This window comes from Rhinolophus sinicus, chromosome 15, assembly GCF_057876585.1.
Source record: "Rhinolophus sinicus isolate RSI-liver-muscle chromosome 15, RSI-T2T, whole genome shotgun sequence".
NCBI classification, from domain to species: domain Eukaryota; kingdom Metazoa; phylum Chordata; class Mammalia; order Chiroptera; family Rhinolophidae; genus Rhinolophus; species Rhinolophus sinicus.
In genome coordinates, this window is record NC_142515.1 from 32,267,032 (window position 1) to 32,290,940 (window position 23,909).

At 36.6% G+C, this 23,909-nt stretch overlaps 1 protein-coding gene across 3 annotated transcripts in view; it reads left to right on the forward strand.

The window, feature by feature from the left end:
• The first annotated feature begins 2,711 nt into the window (after window positions 1–2,711).
• Window positions 2,712–23,909, forward strand: part of RNLS (renalase, FAD dependent amine oxidase) — a 258,444-nt gene continuing 237,246 nt past the window's right edge. For 2 of the 3 annotated variants that reach the window (XM_019738886.3, XM_019738895.3), the window contains exons 1-4: window positions 2,713–3,193; window positions 3,971–4,076; window positions 4,679–4,821; window positions 12,833–12,991. In XM_019738886.3, coding sequence (XP_019594445.2) covers window positions 3,076–3,193; window positions 3,971–4,076; window positions 4,679–4,821; window positions 12,833–12,991 — 526 coding nt within the window. In that variant the 5' untranslated portion in view covers window positions 2,713–3,075. Of the gene's footprint in view, window positions 3,194–3,970; window positions 4,077–4,678; window positions 4,822–12,832; window positions 12,992–23,909 lie in introns of all 3 variants that reach the window. The other variant, XM_019738905.3, reaches the window with a different exon arrangement.

The window sequence follows — 23,909 nt, forward strand, 5'->3', positions numbered from 1 at the left end:
CTAACCCATCATTCTACAAATTCTAGAGAATCAACATATATAAGTAAAATGATCCACAAAGAAAACTTGGGGGTAACAATTTGTGTTCCGCCACAACCTTAAAATCACTGTGAACAGAAAGCCAGTGGAGAATCAGATTCTCTTCTTGACGCATGTAGAGAGATATGTGAGAAGTTAACTGTTCACTAACTCTTCAAATCCTTTTCTTGCCCTAAACTCACTGAGAAGAAATGGAAGAGTTAAGAACTTCAGGCCTCAGATAGTCAGCAATTCATCTTAAATTGAATATTGTCTGAATTGTTATCATTTTTTTGTCTTCCCATAAGGGATTTTACAAAGGCCAAGGATATAACCATCTTCAGTTACAATATCATACTCTTCATCTGGGTAGCCCCAGTAGGAAATAATTTGACTCTAGATGAAGAAAAAGCAAATCTTTCAGAATAAGATTGTTAGTCAATTAATGTAACCTAATTAATCTAATTTATTAGTGTAATGATGAATCTTCCTATTCTCTCTCAACCACAGGCCTATATATTTTTACTTTCATTAATTTACTGACTCATTCTGTAATAAATATTTATAGGTACCTACTAGGCATCTATCTTATACACTAAAAATTTATGGACAAATTAAAAAAAAAAAAAAGAAACCCCTGCTCTCAAGGATATATCTCAAGAACTAACTCATTTTTTTTCTAACTACTAATCATTTATACTTTCATTTACAATTTTAAAATATATGTTCACCCATAAATGTCAGCATGTCTATGCATATAGCTAAGCTTATATTTAAAATCTTATGTATATATGTATGAATGTATGTATGTATGTATACAGAAGAGAGAATTTATACGTCTTCCATGGAGGTGTGGATATATTTATATATATTTGTATCACAGAGACAAAATAAGGGTAAAGGGGAAACTGAGCTATAGAATGGTAGATGGGGAATATTAGTTGACTCATATCAAAATATATGAATACAGAGATACACATTTGACGGTAGATCTGCTAAATAAAAACCCCCCAAATTGAATAATAACATTGACAGTTATTTCAGCAGCTTAGCATTTAATTCCTAGAAACTTATAATATTATATTTGCTTCATGGTTCACAGATCATCGAAATCAAAAGGTACCATGAGTAGTTCCAAGAATTAGGATGAAAGGCATCACTTTGAAAATGTACCACATTTGGGATCTACATATAAAAGGAGATGTTAATATGATATTAAAATTGCAGCAACTAATATCATTTGACTATTTAAATAATTCTGTCAGGTAAGGAATATTACCATTTTCAGATGAGAAAACTGAGGCTCTGAAAAATTAAATAATTTGTCTAAAGATAAACAATGTATAATTGGCAGTCAGGATTCAGATTCAGACTTGCTTCATTCCCAAAATCCATGCTTTTCCAACTACCCTATCTTGTCACACAAATTCCCTCTTTAAAGTTTCCGTTACAGTATTGCTTTGCCCAATTCTGAGAGCTTTATCATTATTGCAAGTTAAGTGATATCTGAATTAATGACGTATCAGTATAGCAATAGAAAATCTGAGCAAAAGAGCAAAAACCTTGATCAAATTCACTTTTATAGACTACAACACCACAACTGCGGAGTATTCTTTTTTTTCCAAGTGCATAAGGAATATTCTCTAAGAAAGACCATTTATTGGCCATGAAATAATATTAATAAATTTCAAAAATATTAAAATATTGCAAAGCATGTTCTCAGGCCACATCAGAAATAGGACGTGAATACCAATATGTAAAAAAATATATATATAGAACAGGCTCAAACATTTAAAGTGCAAACAGTACATTTATGAATTTATGAATAACCCAGGGATCCAGAGAAGATACACCCAGGAAAAGAATATTTTTGACTGCGTGATTAGGGCAGTATACCATTTCTAAACGAGTTGGAAATAATTGAAACAGTGCTTAGATACCTTGTTCACATAACAAGTAGATAGGAATAAAAGGACTTTTGTTAAACAATGTCACTCAACTTTGTGAAATCTTGATTTACACATCCATAAAATAATGACGAGTAAGTTTTAAAGATGAAGACATAGGAGTCTTCTGAACACCCCTCCTCCCATGGACACAATGAATGAACATATGGAGCAATTCCCTCTGAAAGAGATCCAGAAACTAGTCGAGTGACTTCTACACATCTGGCAAATGAGAAAATGCCCACATCAAAATGGACAGGAAGGCTGAGACACACTCTTGCCATAAATTCTACCTGGCACCACACTATACAGTGGGAGGGATCCCCAATTGGTGAAAACTACAAGAAAGATTTGGGCTTAACTCAAAGAACATATTTAAGGAATAATTTCAAGTAGATACATCTAACAACGGAGCAAATTTCTGCAGGAAGTAGTTTTCCAATTGAGAAGTCTTCAAACAAAAACCGGATGAGCACCTAATGGGGGATATTGCAAAAGGAATTGAAGTACAACCCAATAGAACAATCAGCTGAAATACACAAAGCTCAAGGGCGAGTTTAAGAAAAATACTTCCCTGACCAAAATCGTTTTCTATTCTGTGAAGAACGGCCATTAAGGCAGTGGAAGAAAGCTTACGCTGGTGTTGCTAGTATGTTCCCTCCCGTCCCCACTTTTACAGTTAGAACATTAAGAGAGCAAAGGTTCCACCAGGCAGAGACAGACAGTCACCCTGTAGTCACGCTGGGCTGGGTCTCAGCTGTACTTAGCACCAGCCCCGTGGAGAGGCGGGTTCTCACACTCTAACCTACATGATTTCTAGGCTTTTCTAGGCGAGAGGCAGGACCGAGTTTGCAGCTTATCTGATGGGGCCCGCGGGTTTTAGAAGCCGGCTCGCAGCCCCCAAACCCAGGGGAAAGCGGAGGATTCGCAGCTCCTTTCAACGCCGGTCGCCTCCACTCTGCCCCCTGCAGGCCGGCCGGCGGGAGTGCTCAGGCGACCGGGGGCCTGGAGAGCGGGGCCTGGAGAGCGGAGCCCGGAGACGCTAGCTCGGCCTCCAGCGGCCCTTTCACAAACTGCAAGCCAGCCAGCGTCGCCGCGGAGATACCGGGCCATGGCGCGGGTGCTGATCGTAGGCGCCGGGCTGACAGGAAGCTTGTGCGCAGCACTGCTGAGGAAGGAGACGGCCCATCCTTTGCACCTCGCTGTGTGGGACAAGGCTGGGGACTCAGGTGGGTCGTCTGATGGCCGAAACGTGGAAAAATAAGCCGGCGCGGACCTTGGTTTTTAAGGTGGCGTGGGCCCCACTAACGAAAGTCTCTGCAGAAAATCCAGCAACTCGGCTCCCAGCGTGGGCCAGCTTGCGCAGTGTGCGCCTCCTCACGTGACTGGAGACTTCCGTCACCCGGAGAAGGCCCGAGTAGGGCGAGGGTGGGGGTGGCGACCCGTCTTGGGTGGCGGCGGGGTGCGAGTGTCGGGCACACACTCCAGAGCGAGGCCCGAGTCTGCAAAGTTTGGGCCTAGCGCTGTTATTGATAAATGTGTTTTCATTTTGCCCTGTCTGTGCCTTTGCAGCTTTCTCCAGGTCATGAGGGTCCCAAAGTGCCCATTGACCAAGACTTTCCGAAGATCTAGATTACAGAATCCTGTTTTTCTCATGAATCCTGACTGAAAGAGTAAAAGCATTCGTTGATTGATTCATTCTGACATTTCATTAATTAGTTTATTTTATCCATTCATTCATTCCTTTCTATCCAATCAGTAAATATATGCACCAGGCACAGCGCTGAACACTGTTGCATTATTCATGTGTCCTTTAAAAAATATATCTCACAATCAGTGACCAAATTGTCTCAACCAGTACCTGACAATGTTAAATGACAAAGCCTGCAACTTAGAAATAGTTTCTAACACAACTGTAAGGTAATCCATTAACACGGAGTGAATAGCATTAATTGCAAAAGGTTCATTCCAATACACTAACATGTTTTCCTGTGGATTAATTCCAGGGGGAAGAATGACTACTGCCCGCAGCCCTCATAATCCACAGAGCACAGTTGACTTGGGGGCACAGTACATCACCTGCACTCCTCATTATGCCAAAAAACACCAAAGGTGAGTAAGTTGAAAGGGGTAGAATCAGTCTGACCAGTTGTTTGATGTCAAAAGTATAATATATCCATGTTTAACAGGATTAAATTTTGCCTCTTGTAACATAGTAAAATTATTGCGATATTATCATTGTTGATGGTATCACAAGTAAAAGATTAACTTGAGTAAAGTGGGAAAACTATGATATGTGCCATGTAGGGTTGTTGTGAAAGTCAGATGAGATGTTACCTGGAACATAGTAAGGGCTCAATAAATACGGATTACTATGTTGGCATAGAAGAAGAGGACAAAATAGCTGTGATGAGTCAATCTTAACCGATTTCAAGTTGGTGTGCTGAGTATCTTTCTGTTTATCTTCACTGACTTTAATTTTGAAATGTACAAGAAATGGCTAATATCAGCAAAAGATTTATGGATTTTTCAAAACATTTCTGTTTTTCATCTGAATTATATTTTGTTAACATAAAGCATACTTTGAGTTTGACAATCATATGACAATTTCTAGTTATTTAGTATTACAATTGCTAAGAATTCTTATGAGAGAGTATAGTTTTTTAGAGCTTATTATAGTGAATAATTATGTTATCTATATTGATTTATTTCAGTTTTTATGATGAACTGTTAGCTCATGGCATTTTGAAGCCTTTGATCTCTCCTATTGAAGTAATGGTGATGAAAGAAGGAGACTATAACTTTGTGGCACCTCAAGGAGTTTCTTCAATTATTAAGCATTACTTGAAAGAATCAGGTGGGAATAGGATTTTTCTGCCTTCTAAAATTAGCATTTAAAAATAAAAGTTATGTACATAATTAAATATTAATACTATCTGTTTCTTCGGGAAATCCTAATAGACTATCATGGACTGAATCACATCTTGGATGTTTTCATATCAGCAAATTCAATATGCTTTGTTCTCTTCAATACTTGTCCAGTATTACATGGTATATGTGTACCATCATTTATTTAACTACTAACTTTCTTATAAATATTTAAGTTGTTTTGTAGGTGTGGAATTGTTTTCTTGCTTATTCCAATTTTGCTTCTTGCCTAATCCTGGCACACTTTTGTAAGCATATCTGTAGGACCAATTCCTAACAGTACAATAGCTGTGTCAAATGGTATGTGCATTTTTAATTTAACTGGGTTGTGTCATCTATTTTTCTTAAAGAAGATCTCATCATCAATAGTGAATGAGAACATCACTTTCCACATATCCTGATATTATGAAAAATTTTAATTTTTGCCAATGTGATGTTAAAAAATTATATCTCCTTATGTTTTGATTTATATTTACTTAAGTATGAGTGAGTTTATGCATCTTTGTTTTGTTAATCAACTCTGCATTTTTTTCTGTGAATGTTCATAACCTTTGCCCATTTTCTATTAGGATTTTAATTTTTTCTTTATGTATTTTATGAGTGTTTTGAAAATGGACTTTTAAAAAAATAGATGATTTAGACACAAATAACAGTTTAGTGGTTACCAGAGGGTAAGGGGGGATGGGGGATGGTAGAAGAGGGTAAAGGGGGTCAAATATACGGTGATGGAAGGAGAACTGATTCTGGGTGGTGAACACATAATGCAATATAGAGATGATGTATTATAGAATTGTACATTTAAAACCTATGTAGTTTTGCTGACCATTGTAACCCCAATAAATTTTAATAAAAAAAAATAGATGATAAATGATCTTGGATGATAAATGAATTTTTTAAGCAGAAGTAGGCTTCTTGATGAATCATAAGTGCCAAATTCAAGATCACTTAAGAAAGGTATAGGCTGAGAATTTGCTTTGTTTCATAAGCTATTTCTAGAATAATTACTGTTTTAGTCTTCATCATCAAATATTACTTATTGAGAACCCCAGGAATCCCTGATACTGGGCATGGGAGATATCAGTGAGATTGAATATACAGAATGAGAACATAGTAAATACCATTCTGGGTTAGACCATTTTTCTAGGATTCAGTCTATAAAGGTATATTAGTCAGGATTTTCCAGAGAAACAGAACCAATAGGATGGAGATATATATACTTGTGTGTGTCGGTGTATGTGTGTGTATAGAAAGAAGGAAGGAAGGAAGGAGGGAGGGAGGGAGGGGGGGAGGGAGGGAGGGAGGGAGAGAGAGAGAGAGAGAGAGAGAGAAAAAAAGAAAGACACTTATTATAAAGGATTGGTTCATGTGATTATGGAAGCTGACAAGTCTCAAGATCTGCAGGGTGAACTGGCAAGCTAGAGACCCAAAAGAGTTGATGGTTTAGTTCCAGTCCAAAGGCCTCAGAACCAGGAGAGCTGATGGTATATAGTTCCAGTCCAAAGGCTAGTAGGCTTAAGACCCAGGAAGAGCCAATGTTTCAGTTAGAATGCCAAGACAGGAAAAAAAACAACCCAGAAAGAGTTCTTCGCTTATGGGAGTGTCATCCTTTCTGTTTTATTCAGTCCTTGGACTGATTGGATGAGCCCACCTACATTACGAACCACTTTACTCAGTCTACTGATTTAAATGTTAATTTCATCCCAAACACCATCACAGACATACCAAGAATAATGTTTGACCCAATATCTGGGCATCCCATGACCCTGTCAAGTTGACACACAAATTAACCATCACAGATGGTGAGACCATTGGACATTTTGTATTATGTTACCGTCAGCTTCAGATATTGCCACCATATAACTTTAAAAAATCTCATTTCTATCATGATTTTCACTTGATTCAAGTTAGATGTACATACTTACTGACATCCTCAAGTATTTACTAACTGTATTATATATACATCTATACATGCATACATCCATTCATTCAATAAACATTTATTGAGTACTTACTACATGCCAGACACTATTTTAGGCACTAATGATACAAGAACCGAAGTCTCTTCCCCCATATAACTGATGTTCTGGCAGAGGGACGGTCCTTGAATCTGACGCACCTACATCCTTATTTAGTTAGGTATTTGTGGGAATCTATGTTTTCATCTTCCAATTTTGCTGTGGAAACTCTTGGGAAAAGAGGTCAATTATTTGTAGCTCACTCAGAATCTAACAGTACCTTGTACATAGTGGGTTGGTATAATGATATAAATATGATACATATAAATATACATTAACCATATACATATATTTATATATATTAGGTGACTATCAGTTCTAATTTATCCAATTCTTAGTAAAAACCTATTTATATTTTCAATTTGTACAGCTTCTTGAGACAGTGAGTTTCATATTTTCTTATCACTGTGTATTTTTAATTTCAAAAAGTAACTTTAAAAAAATAATTATATACTACTGGTAGAAAATTCGGAAGATACAGAAAAACAGCAAGAAAAATATCATTATAATATGTAAATCAACAATAAGCCCATTTTGTTACACTCTGCTTTTTAAAAATGAATCTTTTATATAATTGACTTCAAGGTATATATAATTTGTGTATATATAAACTTTTTGTTTATTTTAATACTATCTTTGTTATATTTCAAGAGTCCTTTCCTCTCTCTATCCAGATCTATTATTATAGGATTTCTGGACCCTATCTATCCCACTTTTAATTTTATAATTATATCCTTTAAGTGTCCTTTAAGCTTCTTTAAAGCATTTACCCTGTAAATGGTCCACAAAAAGTATTTTAGTGTTTTCACAATATAAGTTGAGAGAGTCCCTGGAATCAGAATGACCTGGATTCAAATTAATGTTCTACCACCCCTTCCTAGCTATGTAATATTAGGAAAGTTTAAAAATCTATAGCTTGGTTCTTTCATTGGAAAAATTAGAGTAATAACAGTACCTACTACAAAGCATTGTTGTGAGGAATAAAGGATATGCTCTCACTGTCAATCCAAGCAAGTACGTCCAGGTACATAGTAATCATTTGCTAAATATTGGTTTAAAAAATAATCTACTTGAATGCAGCTGACCTTTGTATATCCCCAGTACAAGAACCTAAGTTGTCAAGTCATTCCAAAAATACTCTCCATTTTAGAATCAGTTGAATTTGCAATCCCACAGTCTAATGGACCAATCAGTAGTCATTTAGTTTGGGACCAGACTTCCAGGAAAATTACCTGTATATGTCTAATCAGGCATGCTTGAGAATAGATTCAAATCTCTAAAGCCAATATTTAAGTAGACCAATTTCCCAGAACAAGTAGTAAAGGGCAGGGGGAAATATAGTCATGTACCTCTTGAGCTATGCTCTATTCTTATTTATTGGCTGATGTGTTTACATTAAGCTGATTACAGAGAAAACTGTATTTATTGATATCAATTTAACCAACTGCCATACCTTCCTTCATTGATACAATCTCCTTAAATGAGTGAAATGTGATTTTCTGTGGTTTTGTTTATTTACTTTTTAGGTTGTCGTTGTTGGGCTGGGAGAAATTTAAAAAAAAATGACTCTCATTTATTAAATGCTAACTATCTGACACTATGCTAGACATTCTACATACATCATTTCTGACTCTCACAACAACGATTCAAGGTAATTATCATTATCCCTATTTACTAATGAGAAAATTGAGACTCAGGGAGGTTAAGTACTTCGCCTAGGGTGGCTTGGCTAGTAAGGAAGAGAACCAGAGCCCCTTTCAGTGGACCTGCTGTCTTTTCCTATTGACTATCCTATGGACGGCAATGAGAGGTGCTCATATCCGCTCCTCTTATTTAACACTGATTTTTTAGGGCCTCCTTTTTCCTTCCTTTCTTCTCCCTACCATATGAAAGGTTGCTGTCCTCCTGCTACGTACATGTCAGAGGACACATGGCTCAGGGGAACAACCTCATAGAGACCTTTCCCTAGTTCCACTCTTTAATGGGCAATCCCTGCCCTAGGGGGAAAGGGGCTACAAAGGAGCATGCCATTTATTTCTTTATGCAACCAGAGAGATCAGTTACCTGGTGGTCCCTGACTATGACATTTGGAGAGTGATGACTGAAGGCTTTTTGCCTTTGAATAGGCCAATATTATTAAATCATTCATGAGAGGATGAATTTAGCTTCCAGGACGGGGTGATAAACTTTTATTTTGTTTGGCCTAACAACAGGGAGAAATATTGCCACATTTATTTGTTTTTATTTTACCATCTACTTTAAAAGGGACATTGGCTAACAATATGTAAAATCAACGTGTACAATATAAACTGTCAGAGTTGACAGGATCAATTTATTAGAAAAGATAGTTTAATTTGCAGATGCCATTGGCTAGGGTGGCTTCTTTCTGGTAATATATTTCCTTTTGTCATTCTTTGCCTTTCTACTTTTGTGTTTATTTTCTTTCTGAAATTGATATATGTAGTAGAAGTAAGCCTGGGATTTGTCACAAAATTTCTCCCAGATGGCTGATCATGGCCTTCATCCATAGCAGTGTCCTTCAGAGAGAAGCGACAGGATAGCCTGTGAGCCCTGATTAAGCATTCTTCTGTTTACTTTAGCAGTGCATTTCGTTAGACATTGCTCACTTTTTTTCAGGTTCCAGCTCATCAATTCTGAACTGCTGCTCCCTAAAACCTATTTGTAGGAAATTATAGGAGGAAAATGGATTTACATTTTCTCTTTGACATGGAGGAAGGCGGGGGAAAAAAATCAAATGAATATATAACAGAAACACATTTTGCCTTTGTAACATATTTAAACCTTCTTCGTGTTCTGATGTCTTTATAGCTATCACAGATTTTTAAAATTCTTATTAAATATGTGCTGGGGAAACAGTGGGAAATACGAGACATGGTCCCTCCCTTTGTTAATGTAGAGTGTAATGGGGAGGGAGGAAGGACGTTAAACTAATTGTACACAAATGAAAAGGCACATAATAAATGCTTAGAAGACGGAGTGGGAACATGAGAGAGCATATACTAAGAGGACGTCACCTAATAGGAGTTTCAGAGGAGTTAGTATGGAGTGTGTCAGGGAAGGTGTCTCTGAGGAACTGTTTTCATGGGTACCTGAAAGGTAAGCCACAGTGAAGTAGGCCAAGAGCTGAGTGATGAGAATTCCATGGAGTAGACACATGAAATTGCAACTGTTCTAATGGAGGAGTAAGATGATGCATTTGAGGAACTAAAAAGTCATTGTGACAGGAAGGTAGTGAATGAGGGAGAAAGTGGTAAGAGATGAAGTTCAAGACTAAGGCAGGGGCCAGACATAAGGGGCTCTGTAAGCAGTGTTAAAGAAGCCATTGAAAAATATTACACAAGAGAGGGACATGGGCACATTTACTAAGCTCAGAATTAACTGTTGAGAGATTTTATGTAGTTCTCAGTTTTAAAAGGACAGTTTCCAGAGCCTACAGATTTTAACATGTGGTCCTTTTTGGAAGTTATTAATTAGTTTCACAAGGAAATGCCACTTTCCCAGAAACTTTTTGGGGCCATTTTGGGGCCATTGGGATACATGTCTAAGATGTCTGGCTGGGTATGGAACATTTCTAGGTTAGTGGATTTCAGTTCCCTTAAACACACATGTATTCAGTAGTACCGATAACAAAGTATGCTCCTTTCAAAGGGATTATTATGTTAAAACATAACTGAATAAAACATATAAAATCAAGTGACGTAGTTGAGGTCCAAGTCAGGGCCAGGGACAGTGAGGCAAGTGTGTCCAGTAAGTCAGGGGTGAGACACCCTAAATAAATAGAACAGAGTTCAAGTAGAGCTGCTCTAGTTGGAGTAAAGGAGATGGTGGTTGTGAGTTGAAAGCTCCAATTATTTGCACCTTCCCTAAGCAGCGGCCTTAGAGAAACCCTCAGGCAAGTTGAGGTACTATTTACAAACTCCTGCTCTAATTTTCGAACAGAGTGATGCTAATTGCCTCAAAGAGAGATTGACCCCAGGGCCTAGTTAGAACCTTGCTCCTTCTAACATCTTTGCATTTGGTTTTAAAAATTTGAGTACTTACTAGGTTGTGGCATCATTGAAGGGACAATGAAAGATGTAAAGGTACTTTAGCTCTGGAAACCTGACTGACACGGAGGGAGTACTTGGGGATAGATAAGACATACCTAAAGCATACAGATGCTTTGAATCAATGTCAGAATGAGTGATAAAGGCCGTGATGGTCAAAGGACGTCATAGATGAGAAGGATCCCACTGAGCTGGAGGAGCTGCAGAAAGGAAGGTTCCTGGCTGAGGTTGGACTTATTTTCTTGGCTGGGAACATGAGGTGTCCCAGGTAATGATGAGCAGGATCTTCCAAAGTGCTTTTTTTTTTTTTTAAATCTTTTTTTTATCTTTCAGTTACAGTTGATAAACAATATTATATTAATTTCACGTGTACAACATAGTGATTACACATGTATAAAACTTATGAAATGATCACCCCAGTAAGTCTAGTACCCATCTGACACCGTACAGATATTATTGACTATATTCCCTATGCTGTACTTCACATCCCCATGACTATTTTTATAACTGACAATTTGCACATCATAATCCTGTCCCCTTTTTAACCCATCCCCCCAAACCCCCTCCTATCTGGCAACCACCAAAATGTTCTCTGTATCTGACTTTCAGTGTGCTTTTTCTTCTTGTTCCATTTTCATTTATTTCTTTTCTATTCCTGAGGCTGAATAAAAGTGGATTTGTTTTTAAATCAGTTTTCTGAAAACTGGAATGTGAGGTGAGTGCTAGTATACCAAGGAGACTTAATGATTCAATTATAGTTTATCTTTCAGTTTGTGATTCATAATTTATTCTCTTAAAAAATATTAATTAAATACCAAGTATGTGCCAAGTACTATATTATATAATCTACCCTGTTTCCCCGAAAATAAGACCTAGCCAGACCATCAGCTCTAATGCGTTTTTTGGAGCAAAAATTAATATAAGACCTGGTATTATATTATATTATATTATATTATATTATATTATATTATATTATATTAACCTGGTCTTATAGTAAATAAGACCTGGTTTTATATTAATTTTTGCTCCAAAAGACGCATTAGTCTTTTGTATTAAACCTAGCTGATGGTCTGGCTAGGTCTTATTTTCGGAGAACCACAGGATATGTTATATATAGAAACAAAATAGAATTAATTCCTGGCTCGGGAGGATTTCAGATTAAAAGGGAAGAAAATATTAATCAAATGACTATTAAAATACCTTTGTGATAAGCGCAAAGAAGGAAAATGTGATGAGATATTCTAGACTGTATTTCTATTAATTCTGATTCTTCTTAATAAAGATAATTAATTCATTGATGAGGACTTTGATTTCTCTTACAGAGACCTTTTTTAGGTTTAATAGGGAATATTAATTCCTTTTATGGGGAATATTGTTCTTTCTGGCGATTACTAAAGAGAAGAATTGTTAACACCTTTACTGAAACGTAGGCTTGCTCTACAGTGATAATAGGCTTCAAAGGCATAATGATAGGATAATGAGCTTTAAATCATGGTACGACATTTCTGAACCTGTTTCCTTATCTGTGAAATTAATTGTTATGATGTATATTAAGTTCTTGGCATGGTCCTGGCATGAAATAGATGCCTAATGAAAAACAGCTAGGGTTACTATTATTATTCACTGTAATAGTATTTTTTTCCCCTATAGCAGGCATTGTTAGGGAGGTGCACGGATGCCAGAAGGAGAGGAATTCCCACTAAGTGAGAAAGTAATGAAAATGAAACGCAGATGTGTTAGAGGACAAATGGCACCATTTCATTCTCTTGAATGGATCCAGTTGGTGACTCTTCTCTTCCCTCTCATTCATATGGGAAAAAATCCTGATTATGTGAACATGCTTTCGTTTTTGGAACAGGTGCCAATATCTGTTTCAGACAATGTGTGACCCAGATCAACCTGAGAAATGACAAGTGGGAAGTCTCCAAGGAAACAGGCTCCCCTGAGCAGTTTGATATTGTTGTCCTGACGATGCCAGTTCCTCAGATTCTGCAGCTTCAAGGTGACATCGCGAATGGTGAGTCTCAGCCTGCGCTGTTTACTTCAGGCAAAGGGATTTCTTTGAGAGAGCATGAATTCAGTTTAACTCTCTTAGCAAAGGGTGTAGTACGGATCCTATTGATTTGCATGTTTTAAAAACTGATACTGTGGCCTGGTTCATGATATTAGTCTAGGTCAAACTGAAACACATGGAATTTTTTTTCTTAGCCAGTTAAAAAAACGTTGAATGATTTTCTTATTGCCCTCACCTTTAAGAAGTAAATATGTGTGATGGATATGCAGTAGTTTGGCCTACAAGAAGAGCAATCTCTTTGGGGCCATCCTGGAGAAAAGAAGATTTTTATGACACAAGCATTGATGATGTGAACCCCTGGCAAACCTCATCTTGGGTTGCTCTTGAGTATGAGTCTCATGTTCTTCTCTGTTTGGGATTTGTTGGCTCACTTTTTACCGGCTTCTCCCATCCTTTTTAAAAAACAGCTTTGAGATTAAATGGATATAATGTATGGTATGTGGATTATATTTCAAAGTGTACATTTCAATGGCATTTAGTATGTTCCCCAATATATGCAAACATTATCACCCTCAATTTTGGAACATTTTCATCCCCTCAAAAAGAAACCCCATATCCTAAAGCTATCACCGTCAATCCTCCATCCCTAACCCTTCCCCCAATCCTAAGCAAACTGTCATCTATTTTTTGTCTCTATAGATTTCCCCATTCCCTGGATTCTTAAGAAAACCCTTTCTATGGCTCTGCTTTGCCTCTACATGTGTTAGGTCCCTCCCACTGATTTTCCTCCTGTCTTTCTTCATGTCTGACTGAGCCCGACACACTGAAGTCATTGACTTCTAGGGGAGACCTCATGGCCTCAGAGCTCACGAGTTTGAAGTAGAGCCTGGTGATGGTGGACGAGGCTTTGTGTCATGTGGGATGGTGGGAGATACTGACGTGCCTGTAGCCTTTGACCTTTTTGCACAACTAAAGTTAACATTGGTTTGATTGAGAAATAGCCTTTTATGTCTCTGTTAGAAAGAAAACTGGTACTAAATATGCTTTACCGATTGTAGATTTAGAGCTGTAATAGAAGTTGTTCTCTGAGGAAGAATATAGCTGCTTATTAACATCTTGAAAGTAATTTACTTATCCTTGAATATCAGTTCTACTATGCAGTAACAATACAGCTTCTTTTGTAGTACAGTGTGAGATAATAATATAGAAAGGATTGGAATATTTATTAGATAGCTATAGGCAAAGTAGAAAACTAATGTAAAGATCTCTTTCATGAGTCTACCTCTAGTTTGTTGCTAAAATCACTTTAAAGTAGGGTAATTTATTGCCATGGAGTCTGTAATAATTGGATTGATTTCAAGACTGTGTTAAATAACATACCGTAACATTTTACTAAAACACAGTTACTGGTCAGTGTTTTCAGTTGTGCTGTAAATTACATAGTATACTTTTTAAAACCTACATAGTTTTGTATCTGAAGAGAGACTCTTCAACATTGCCTTTTGAAAGTACTTCTCAGTATTTGTATTAATGACATATAAAACATAACACCATGCCACAGACTGTCTCCTAAGGTGTGGTTAAGGGCCTTCCAAATGACAATTTTATTTAGATCTTCTGTATCCTAATGTTTTGAGTATTTGATCTTTATTTGGCTGAAATAACTTAATTCTCCTACTATTAATATAATAAATTTATTAACATGGAAAGATTTCAAAATATTTTTAACTTAAAAAGATGCATCTATATTTCTTTTCCATCTGCCAAAAATAGTTTGACCGAAACATTTTAACATAGTTATTGCTTAAAGATGATTTTCATTTTCTTGTTTGTAATTTTTGAATCTCATAACTTTAAAAATAAGGATACGTTACTCTTACTATTAAAAATGATAATGTGGACACCATCTGAAAAAAATGTATCATGCTGAAAAAGAAATAGATTTTGTTTTCCTTTTCTTTTTTAGTGGAGAGGTGTGGTGGAATATGTAGGCTCTTTTTGATGAAAACCTTTAAGAATGATTGGCTTGGTACATTTGACTGAGGGTAAGGGTCTTTGGGATGTTGTATTGGCCCAATTCAGAATTGGAGGCCATGCAAATAATTCTGTGTTTACTTCCTTGTTATGAAATAACCCACCCTGGCTGTAAAAGGTTAACAGAATGTCCTAACCATGACGCTTTAATACTGTGGGTCTAAAACAAAGGGCTTAAAAACATCTGCTTCCGCTTTATAAGTTTCAGTAATGACCTTTGAATGAGAAATTAGTTAATCTTGTCTCTCTGTGTTTTCTGGAGAACTTTAAATACACTCTTGTTTGATTATTAGACATCTTCATTTTCTGTGAAAAGACATCCATTTACAAAGCCATGTATTGTACAGAGCCATACATTGCCATCTAGTGGATCCCAGTATATATTGCAGTTCCCGTGTGAATTTTTAAACTAGAGAGAACTATGAATGAAGATGATTGAAATATAGAATGTATATAAAACTGTAACTATATTATAACTCACGAAACCCATGTATATCATAGGGAAATAAATTTAGGCCCATGATAATTAAGTACTTTACCCAAAAGTGCATAACTGATTAGTGACAGAAGTACAGCTGTGCTACAGGTCTCACATTCATGCAAACTTTGACTTTTGTTGTACGTTTCTTCTCATTCTCTCTCTCTATCTTCATAAATCATGTCTAGCATTTAGAAGCAACATAAGTACCATCTTTTACACAAAAGGCTTCTCTTTTGATTACAGTGTGGTCTGGATTTTCCCCTAACTCTCCCTTTCCCTTTCTTTTCACGAAGAAACAGAACTTTTTTTTTTTTTGGCAATTGCTTACTACCTTTATTACAGTCCCCCTGTTGGGAGAACAGGGAAGCTTTATAGACCATATAGTGAACCTCTTGTAATTTATAATTCATCTTCTGGTTCTATAACTGTGCTATTCCCTATATATTAACATTACAAAGATTGTCTCACTTAATTCTCACAAAAGTCCTAAGGCATTGTTATTGTTCTTCCTACTCTTGGTGGTGATGCTAAGATGTGACCCTTTGTACTGTGACTCCAGAGCCCAGCCTTTAACCACTGTTCTACATGGCTCTCCCATATGTACTTCATCTTAGACTATCTTACTACTTACTGATTGTTTCATTAATTCTGAGTTTTCGCAGGGTACTACTTATTCTTTTCTTTAATTAAAAAAAGATTTTCAGTTACAGGTGACATTCAAAATTATAGCAGCTTCATTTGTACAGCATAATGGTTAGACATTCATATAACTTACAAAGTGCTCCCCCCAATAAGTCAAGTACCCGTCTGACACCATAGTTATTACAATATTATTGTCTATGTTCCCTACGCTGTACTTTACATCCCCGTGACTATTTTGTAGCTGTCAATTTGTACTTCCCAATCCTTTCATGTTTTTCACCCAATCCCCCAACACCCCTCCCATCTGTCAATTATCAGTTTGTTCTCTGTCTGTGAGTTGTTTCTGTTTTGTTTGTTCATTTATTTTGTTTTTTAGATTCCATATATGAAGGAAATCATATGGTATTTGTCTTTCTCTTTCTGACTTATTTCACTTAGCATAATACCCTCTAGGTCCATTCATGTTGTTTAAAATGGTTAAGATTTCATTCTTTTTTATAGCTGAGCAACATTCCGTTATATATATCTACCACGTTTCCTTTATCCATTTGTCTACCCGTGGACACTGAGGTTGCTTCCATATCTCAACTATTGTAAATAAAGCTACAATGAGCATAGGGACACCTATCTTTTCTTATACATATTTAAGAATAAACTCAAAATGGATTAAAGACCTAGATATAAGATCTGAAACCACAAAACTCCTAGAAGAAAACGTAGGCAGTAAACTCTCTGACATTGCTCTTAGTAATATATATATGTATTTTTTATATATATTATATATAATATATTTTGTATATTTTATATATATACATATATTATATATACATATATATTATATATATGTATATATATATTTGATATATCTCTTCGGGCAAGGGAAACAAAAGAAAAAAATAAACAAATGGGACTACATCAAACTAAAAATTTTTGCACAGCAAAGGAAACCATCAACAAAATGAAAAGATTGTCTATCAAATGGGAGAAGATATTCACAATGATACATCCGGTAAGGGGATGATATCCAAAATATATAAAGAATTCATACAACTTAACTCCAAAAAAACCAAACATCTTGAAAGTAATTTAAAGTAAGATTAAAAAATAAGCAGAGGATCTGAACAGACGTTTCTCCAAAGAGGACATACAGATGGCCAATAGACATATTGAAAGATGTTCATTATCACTAATCATCAGAAAAATGCAAATTAAAACCACAGTGAGATATCACTTCACACCTGTCAGAATGGCTATCATCAATAAATCAACAAACAACAAGTGTTGGAGAGGATGTGGAGAAAAGAGAACCCTCCTGCACTGTTGGTGGGAATGCAAATTGGTGCAGCCACTATGGAAAGCAGTATGGAGGTCCCTCAAATAAATTAAAACTAGAACTACTGTATGACCCAGCAATTTAAGTTCTGGGTATTTGTCCTACTAATTTTTGATCACTGTATTCCCCAAACTTGCCTAATGAAAATCACTAGTTAAAAAAATATAAGGGGTACTTTTGAGAAGATTTTGAGTTACAGCATTTGGGTAGGGCCTAGGAAACTGTATTTTGACCATGCACCCCCATGGGAATTATTTTCCTGCCAGTTAGGCCTGTTTTGGGGCATTTTGCCCTATATGACCACTCATCAAATTTTACTGTGATCCTAGTTTTTCAGTGTCTTCCCCACTAAGCCATAAAATCCATGAGGAAAGGGGTCCTGTAGACCACTCTTATCCCCACCCAAAGTAAAGTACCATGTCACATAGAGACCCGTACACCGATAGTGTTGGTCAATCACTATCTGCTGAATGAATGGCCATCTGGTTTATTTCCCAACTTGATTATACTCTCTTTGAGGTCAGATAATCTTAGAGTCTGCGGTCCTGGCTTGGTACCTGGTTCACGGTACTAGGGTAAAAGGGTGAACCTTGGGTGGATCACTGTATTTTAGGACTAGAAGAAACCTTGGGGCTCGTTACTTCTCCCACTTTGATTTTAGAGATGAAGAATTTAAAGACATGATCTGCCCTTACATGATCACACAGTTTATTAGGGGCCAGACATGAGAGATTATGGTTGAGAAAAAAGGAGGCACCTTTCAAATATTATTGTCTTGATTTCATGTTTCCCACACATTTAAATAGAGCTCTTCATCAGGCTGTAAGGGAAGATCTGGGCCTAAAATCAACGTACCTTTCTTCCCTGCCATAGTTCTTTCGTTTTCCTTCTAGGAAAGTACTATGGTGGAGGGAATAAACATCTTACATCTGCCACCATCCACGTGACCTTACGCACTATTCACAGGATCACCCACATCTCTGAGGAAGCACCATGATGGAATATTTCTTAAGTGTCCCCATGTTCCTGACATTTTTGTAAATGCTAATTGAAAGAAATTGAGAAGATGCAATGCTCATTTGCCAGGCCTTCTCATGAAGCTATGTGTGTGGGCAGAAAAATCACAGGTGAGCTTTACATCTCACAAGTGTAAAAGCGATGTGTTAGGGGAAACTGACATGAAAGCATGCTGGTGAGGTGAGTAGGGAAATGGTAGTGGGAGTCTCGGTAGACTGTTCATAATTATCAGTCAAATGTGTGCCTCAAGCAAGACAGCCAGAAAAGTCCTGGATATCAATAGTAAGGCTCTTGGAAACATAGTGGGAAACATTACTTTGCCCTTGTGCAAAACAATGGTGCGTTTGTATCCAGAATACTGTGGTCACCTGAGTTAGCCTCCAACACTATGGTGGAAAGAATGTCTGTTCTTCTAAATTGGCAAAATGTCTACTATGAGCATCTCTCCACCTACCTGATAATAAACGCACCCACAGTCATCATTAGAGCTTCTTCCCTTCCCCTTGGGATCACACCGCAATCCCAGGCTTTTAGAGTGCCAGAAAACTGGGGAGGCATGGGGCCCAAGTCTGTAAGGTTGTTGTCATTACTGTTTTTCCTCTGCTGTGTAGGGCTTGGGCCCGGCTCTGGTCCTCTGACATCGGTTAAACATGTTGCCTCGCATGGACTCAGGGACAGTAGTTCACTGACACTGAGATCTTCCCACGGCTCGCCAGGCTGAGGCATGCTGCACAGGCATTCTGCAGCAAGATCCCTCCTGGCAGGGCACACAAGTGGGAGCCATGTCTCTATCTGGAAAGGAATCCCCTGAACCCCTGTCCCTTAAACATTTCGTACCTACCCTGTACCCTCCCGTTCTCTGGGGGTCATCAGCTTAACCCGCCTTAAGATCCTGCAAGAGGAAGATACTTTACTTTCTCATGTGTGTATGGGTGTGTGTGGCGGCGGGAGGTCATCCCAACCTTTTGAAACACAACACTGACCATCTCTTTCCTAGATTGGAGGGTGGGGAAAGAATTGTTTTCACCTAAATAATCCTTCTTGGTAATTCTTTAATTTCTGGTTGCTCTATGATAGCAAAGATGTGGTAAAACTACAGAAGGTGTCAAGAGGGCAAACTGTAATAACCAAAGGGTCACGAGCGTATATGAATATAGCCTAAAAGAAATGAAAACTTCTTTTATCCAGATATATAGAGCTGCACAGCTCTACAATGGAGATTTACAGTGGCAATAGATGTAGATTTTCGTATATATATACATATATACCATTTAATTAGAAGTGAAGGAACCTGGAATTATGTTTTTAAAATTCTAGAATACAACCACCAAAGGGGAAGCCGCAAGTGTTAAGCCTTAGAATAGATAGTTTTAGATTAAGGAAATGTGGCTTTACTTCATCCCAGAGAAGTTTTCAATCCAATCCAATATTATTTATTTGACAGAATCTAAAAAACAAACAAACAAAAAATGCTTACTTTGCTTACATTAAAAAATTATAACACTTGCTCCTTTAAAGCATAATAAAGTTTCAGTAAATTCACAGATGGTAGGTTTTTAATGAACTATTAATGATCCTGGGGTTACATTTATAACTTTCTAAAGATGCCCTGGTAAATAACCACTTTCTCAGTAGTCACCTATGTCACATCCCTCCGCTTTCTCAGTTCAGCACTCCAGCAAGCAAACAAAGCTCCTGGTGCTGTCCCCACTCTGTTCTCCTTCCCAACCTCTGGCTACCTACTCTGGCCTCAGGTATCCTAACCACCAATTTCGCCTTAATGCTGTACTTAAGATAAATAAAACTGGTCAATACCTTTTTTCTTCTAATATTATATATTTTGTCTATTTTAATTTTATTTTGTAGTTGATACAGTTTAGTGATGAAAAATTTAAAAGTAAAAATAAAATCCACTCATAAGTCTAGCCCCATAGATTCAAATCCAGTAAATACATATTTCTAGATACTTTTTATGGTAGAAATAAAAATGTTTTCTTTTTTTAACTTTACAATATCTTAGGAATATCTTCCCAATGTCAATGAATGTTCATGTGTGTCATGATTTTTACTACATAGTGTTCTATTCTTTGTATTTACCTGGATGTATTAAACCAGTTTGATGGATATCTTAGGACATTTCCAGTTTTACAAAGTATTGCTTTGACAGTGCAAAACTGAAACAAAGATTTTCGCCACTAAACTCCTTTCCTCATAGAAACAGTTATTTTACTATAGAGTAGAATTAGGCCCTTTTGATGATTTTTGTTCTAAGTTTTTTTGGCTAATCTATGTTTTATTTTTCCCTGTCTGCTTCAGAATCAGGTTTCATTAAAAACTCCTATTGGAATATTGATTTCAATTACAGTTAATTCAAGTGTTAATTTAGGAAGAATTGAAGTCTTTACAATAGTGCGCCTTCCTATCCAAGGCAATGAAGCAGTTCTCCATTTATTCAGATATTTTCACGTCTTTGTAGCTTTTATCTTAAGATCTTACGTATTTCTTATTAGGTATATTATGAAATCTTTTCTGATATTTGTGGAGATTGTGAATAATATCACTTTTGTTACCTTATGTTTACTTAGGTGTTTCCAGAGAATACCACCTAGCTGTTTTAAATCCAAACTGAAAAGCCTGTTTCTTTCAATAGGGGAATTCAACCCTTTTACATTTATTACCGAAACTATTACCTTTCTTTTATCCTTTCCATTGATGTCTGTTACTTTACTTCCCCCCCACACACTTTTTACCATTTTCTTATATTTGCCAACTTTATCAAGTATCCTTTGTTCCCTTCCTCATATTGTTTATTTATAGGATCTACAGTGATTTGTCATTCCATTAATGGTTATCTTCTTATCCTTTACAAACATATTGAAACCTATTTCTTCTCCCTCCCACTCCTCCCTACCTCATTCCACAAATATTTTTTGAATGCCTACTGTATTAGATGTTGTTTGGTAAGTTAAAAACATTAAGCAGTTTTTCTCCTCCTCTCCCAAAATATTTTTTTCATTACTTTAAATGATGAACCTGATTGGCAATATTATAACAAATGAAACCATCTAAATTTGAAGTAATAATTCATTACCTGTCCCATTCTCCTTTTCCATTCCCAGAGATAATTGATGTTAACAGTTTAGTGAGTGCCCTTCCATACCTTGCTCCAAACATATGGGTGCCTTCTAAATGTATTGTTTTGAAATTGGCTTTTTAAATTGACATTTCTTTAGGTAAATATGTGTAATTTATTTCTGTTTAACAGCTGCATAATTTTCTGTAATTTGGATGTAGCAGAATTTAGGTTTTCATCTCTTATTGTTTATTGATAGACAGTTGAATAGTTTACAGTTTTTTCCTGTTTATTCCTATTTATTACTATATTGGGTGCTAAAGTGTCAAAATTGAAAATTTTAGATCAAAAGATCTGTATGTTTTAATAGATATTGCCCTATTACTTTCCAAAAAATTTTGTGATAATTCTTATCCTTAATGATTGAGAATGCCTGTTTTTCTATACCGTCTATTCAATAGCACTGGATGTTTTTAATTTTTTATTAATCTTTTAAGATTTCTGCCAAAGTGATAAATAAAACCACGTATATCAGTCTTGCTTTCATTTGCATTTCCCTTGACTGAAAGTGATATTAATCTTCTTTTCATAAATTCTTTGTTTATTTAGATTTTCTCTCTGTGAATGTCCTGGTCATCTCCTATGTTTACTTTTCTAGTGTATTGTTTTCTAGGAGCATTTCATATATAAGAGATATTAATGTTTTTTATTTGGTATGACAGTTATTTCCCAGACTATCATTTATTTGTCTTTTGCTTTTGTTTATGTCATTTGCTATAATAACTTCTTAAGATTTTTATTTAGTCAATTATGTCTAGCTTTTCTTTTATAGATGCTGGATTTCCTGACTTGATAAGGACTATTTCCCTTATTCTAAAGTCACATAAATATTTTAAATTGCATTTTAATAGTTTTAATTCTTATACTTTACATTTAAATCTTTACCTGTAATGTGCGTTTTATAAGGTATAAGATAGGGATCTAGCTTTGTGAGTTTTTTCCCCCCATAGTGATACCAATTTTATCAGCACCATTTATCTAATAAGAGATTCTTTTCCCCACTAAATTGAAATTCCTCATTTGCCATATGTTAAGTTCTGTATAGACTTGCATTTGTTTCTGGATGTCTGTTCTGTTCTATTTATTTATTCCTGTGCTGATACCATCACTGTTTTCTTTATAGTCACTTTGTGGTTGTAAATCATTGTTAAAGGAACTACATGGGCTGTAAACATGAGAAAGCTTTATTTTTTCCTGGAACTGCCCTCAAACTTTCCTGTGTTGATCTCCCTGTCTTTCTAGAAAGTGAATGCCTTCACAACATCTTGGTCATTTGCTATAATTTTCTAGTCACTTTTGGCTTTTGGAATAGTCTCATTTTGGTGTTTAAGATTCAGTTGTGTTTATTTTTAAACTTCAGTCTCAATTCAGAACTCATTCTGTTCACCTAATGCCAGGTAAGCCTGTCTGTAGTACCAGGGGCTGGGGGCAGAATGGCCCGCCCTTCTGACCATGTTCTCACAGAGAGAATTGCTCCTATGACTGGCTGCTTGTTAGTGACTTTGTCTTTCCTGTAGGTCATTCCTGTTGTCTGATGCTTGGTAATGGGTCTACATGTGGTGTGTTTCCTTTTGCTTGTGTTTCAATTGCCCAGAGGCAGATTTCAGCTTCACACTGAATCTCTCTGGGGCTGTTACTAGCCCTGTCCTCTGGCCTAGAAGTAGCGATGTCTCTCCTGGCATCCCAACAACAGCTTTACCACAGCCCCTGTGGGTTCTACAGTTCAGCAAGTATCTAGTTAGAAAACAAGGTCCCAGTCACTCCTTCTTGGAACTCCCTCCCGAAGGTTTGTTTCTGAATCATTCTCTAAGGGCTCCTAGGAATGGGAATCACCCCCTCCCACTCAAAGGATTTAGAATAAAAAGCTTCTCTTCAAGAATCTGACATTTCCCCATAAAGCTGAGCTTCACATCCCTTTGGGTCTTCTTCCTATGTTGACGAGGCAGTGGTGCTCAGAGTAGTAAAGCCAGGTCTTACTGGTACCTTCTCAGACCTTTCTGAGGGTAGTTGGCTAGGTCCTCTTCCTGGTGGCTTCTTGAACTTCAAATGTAGGATCATTATTGCATTTTGTCCTCAGCTATTCAGAGAACCAGGATAATAAGGAAAAATACTGTGGCAATTTTTAATGTCAGAAGGCAAGAATGTCCTTACTATGTCTAGATTAATATATCCCAGTTTAATAATTACCATGCCCTCATCAAGAAAGTTTATTTGTTCTGCCCCACTTTAGGCCCCTGCTTATTCTTCAAACTCAATTCAAAACTACTTCCTCATTAATGTC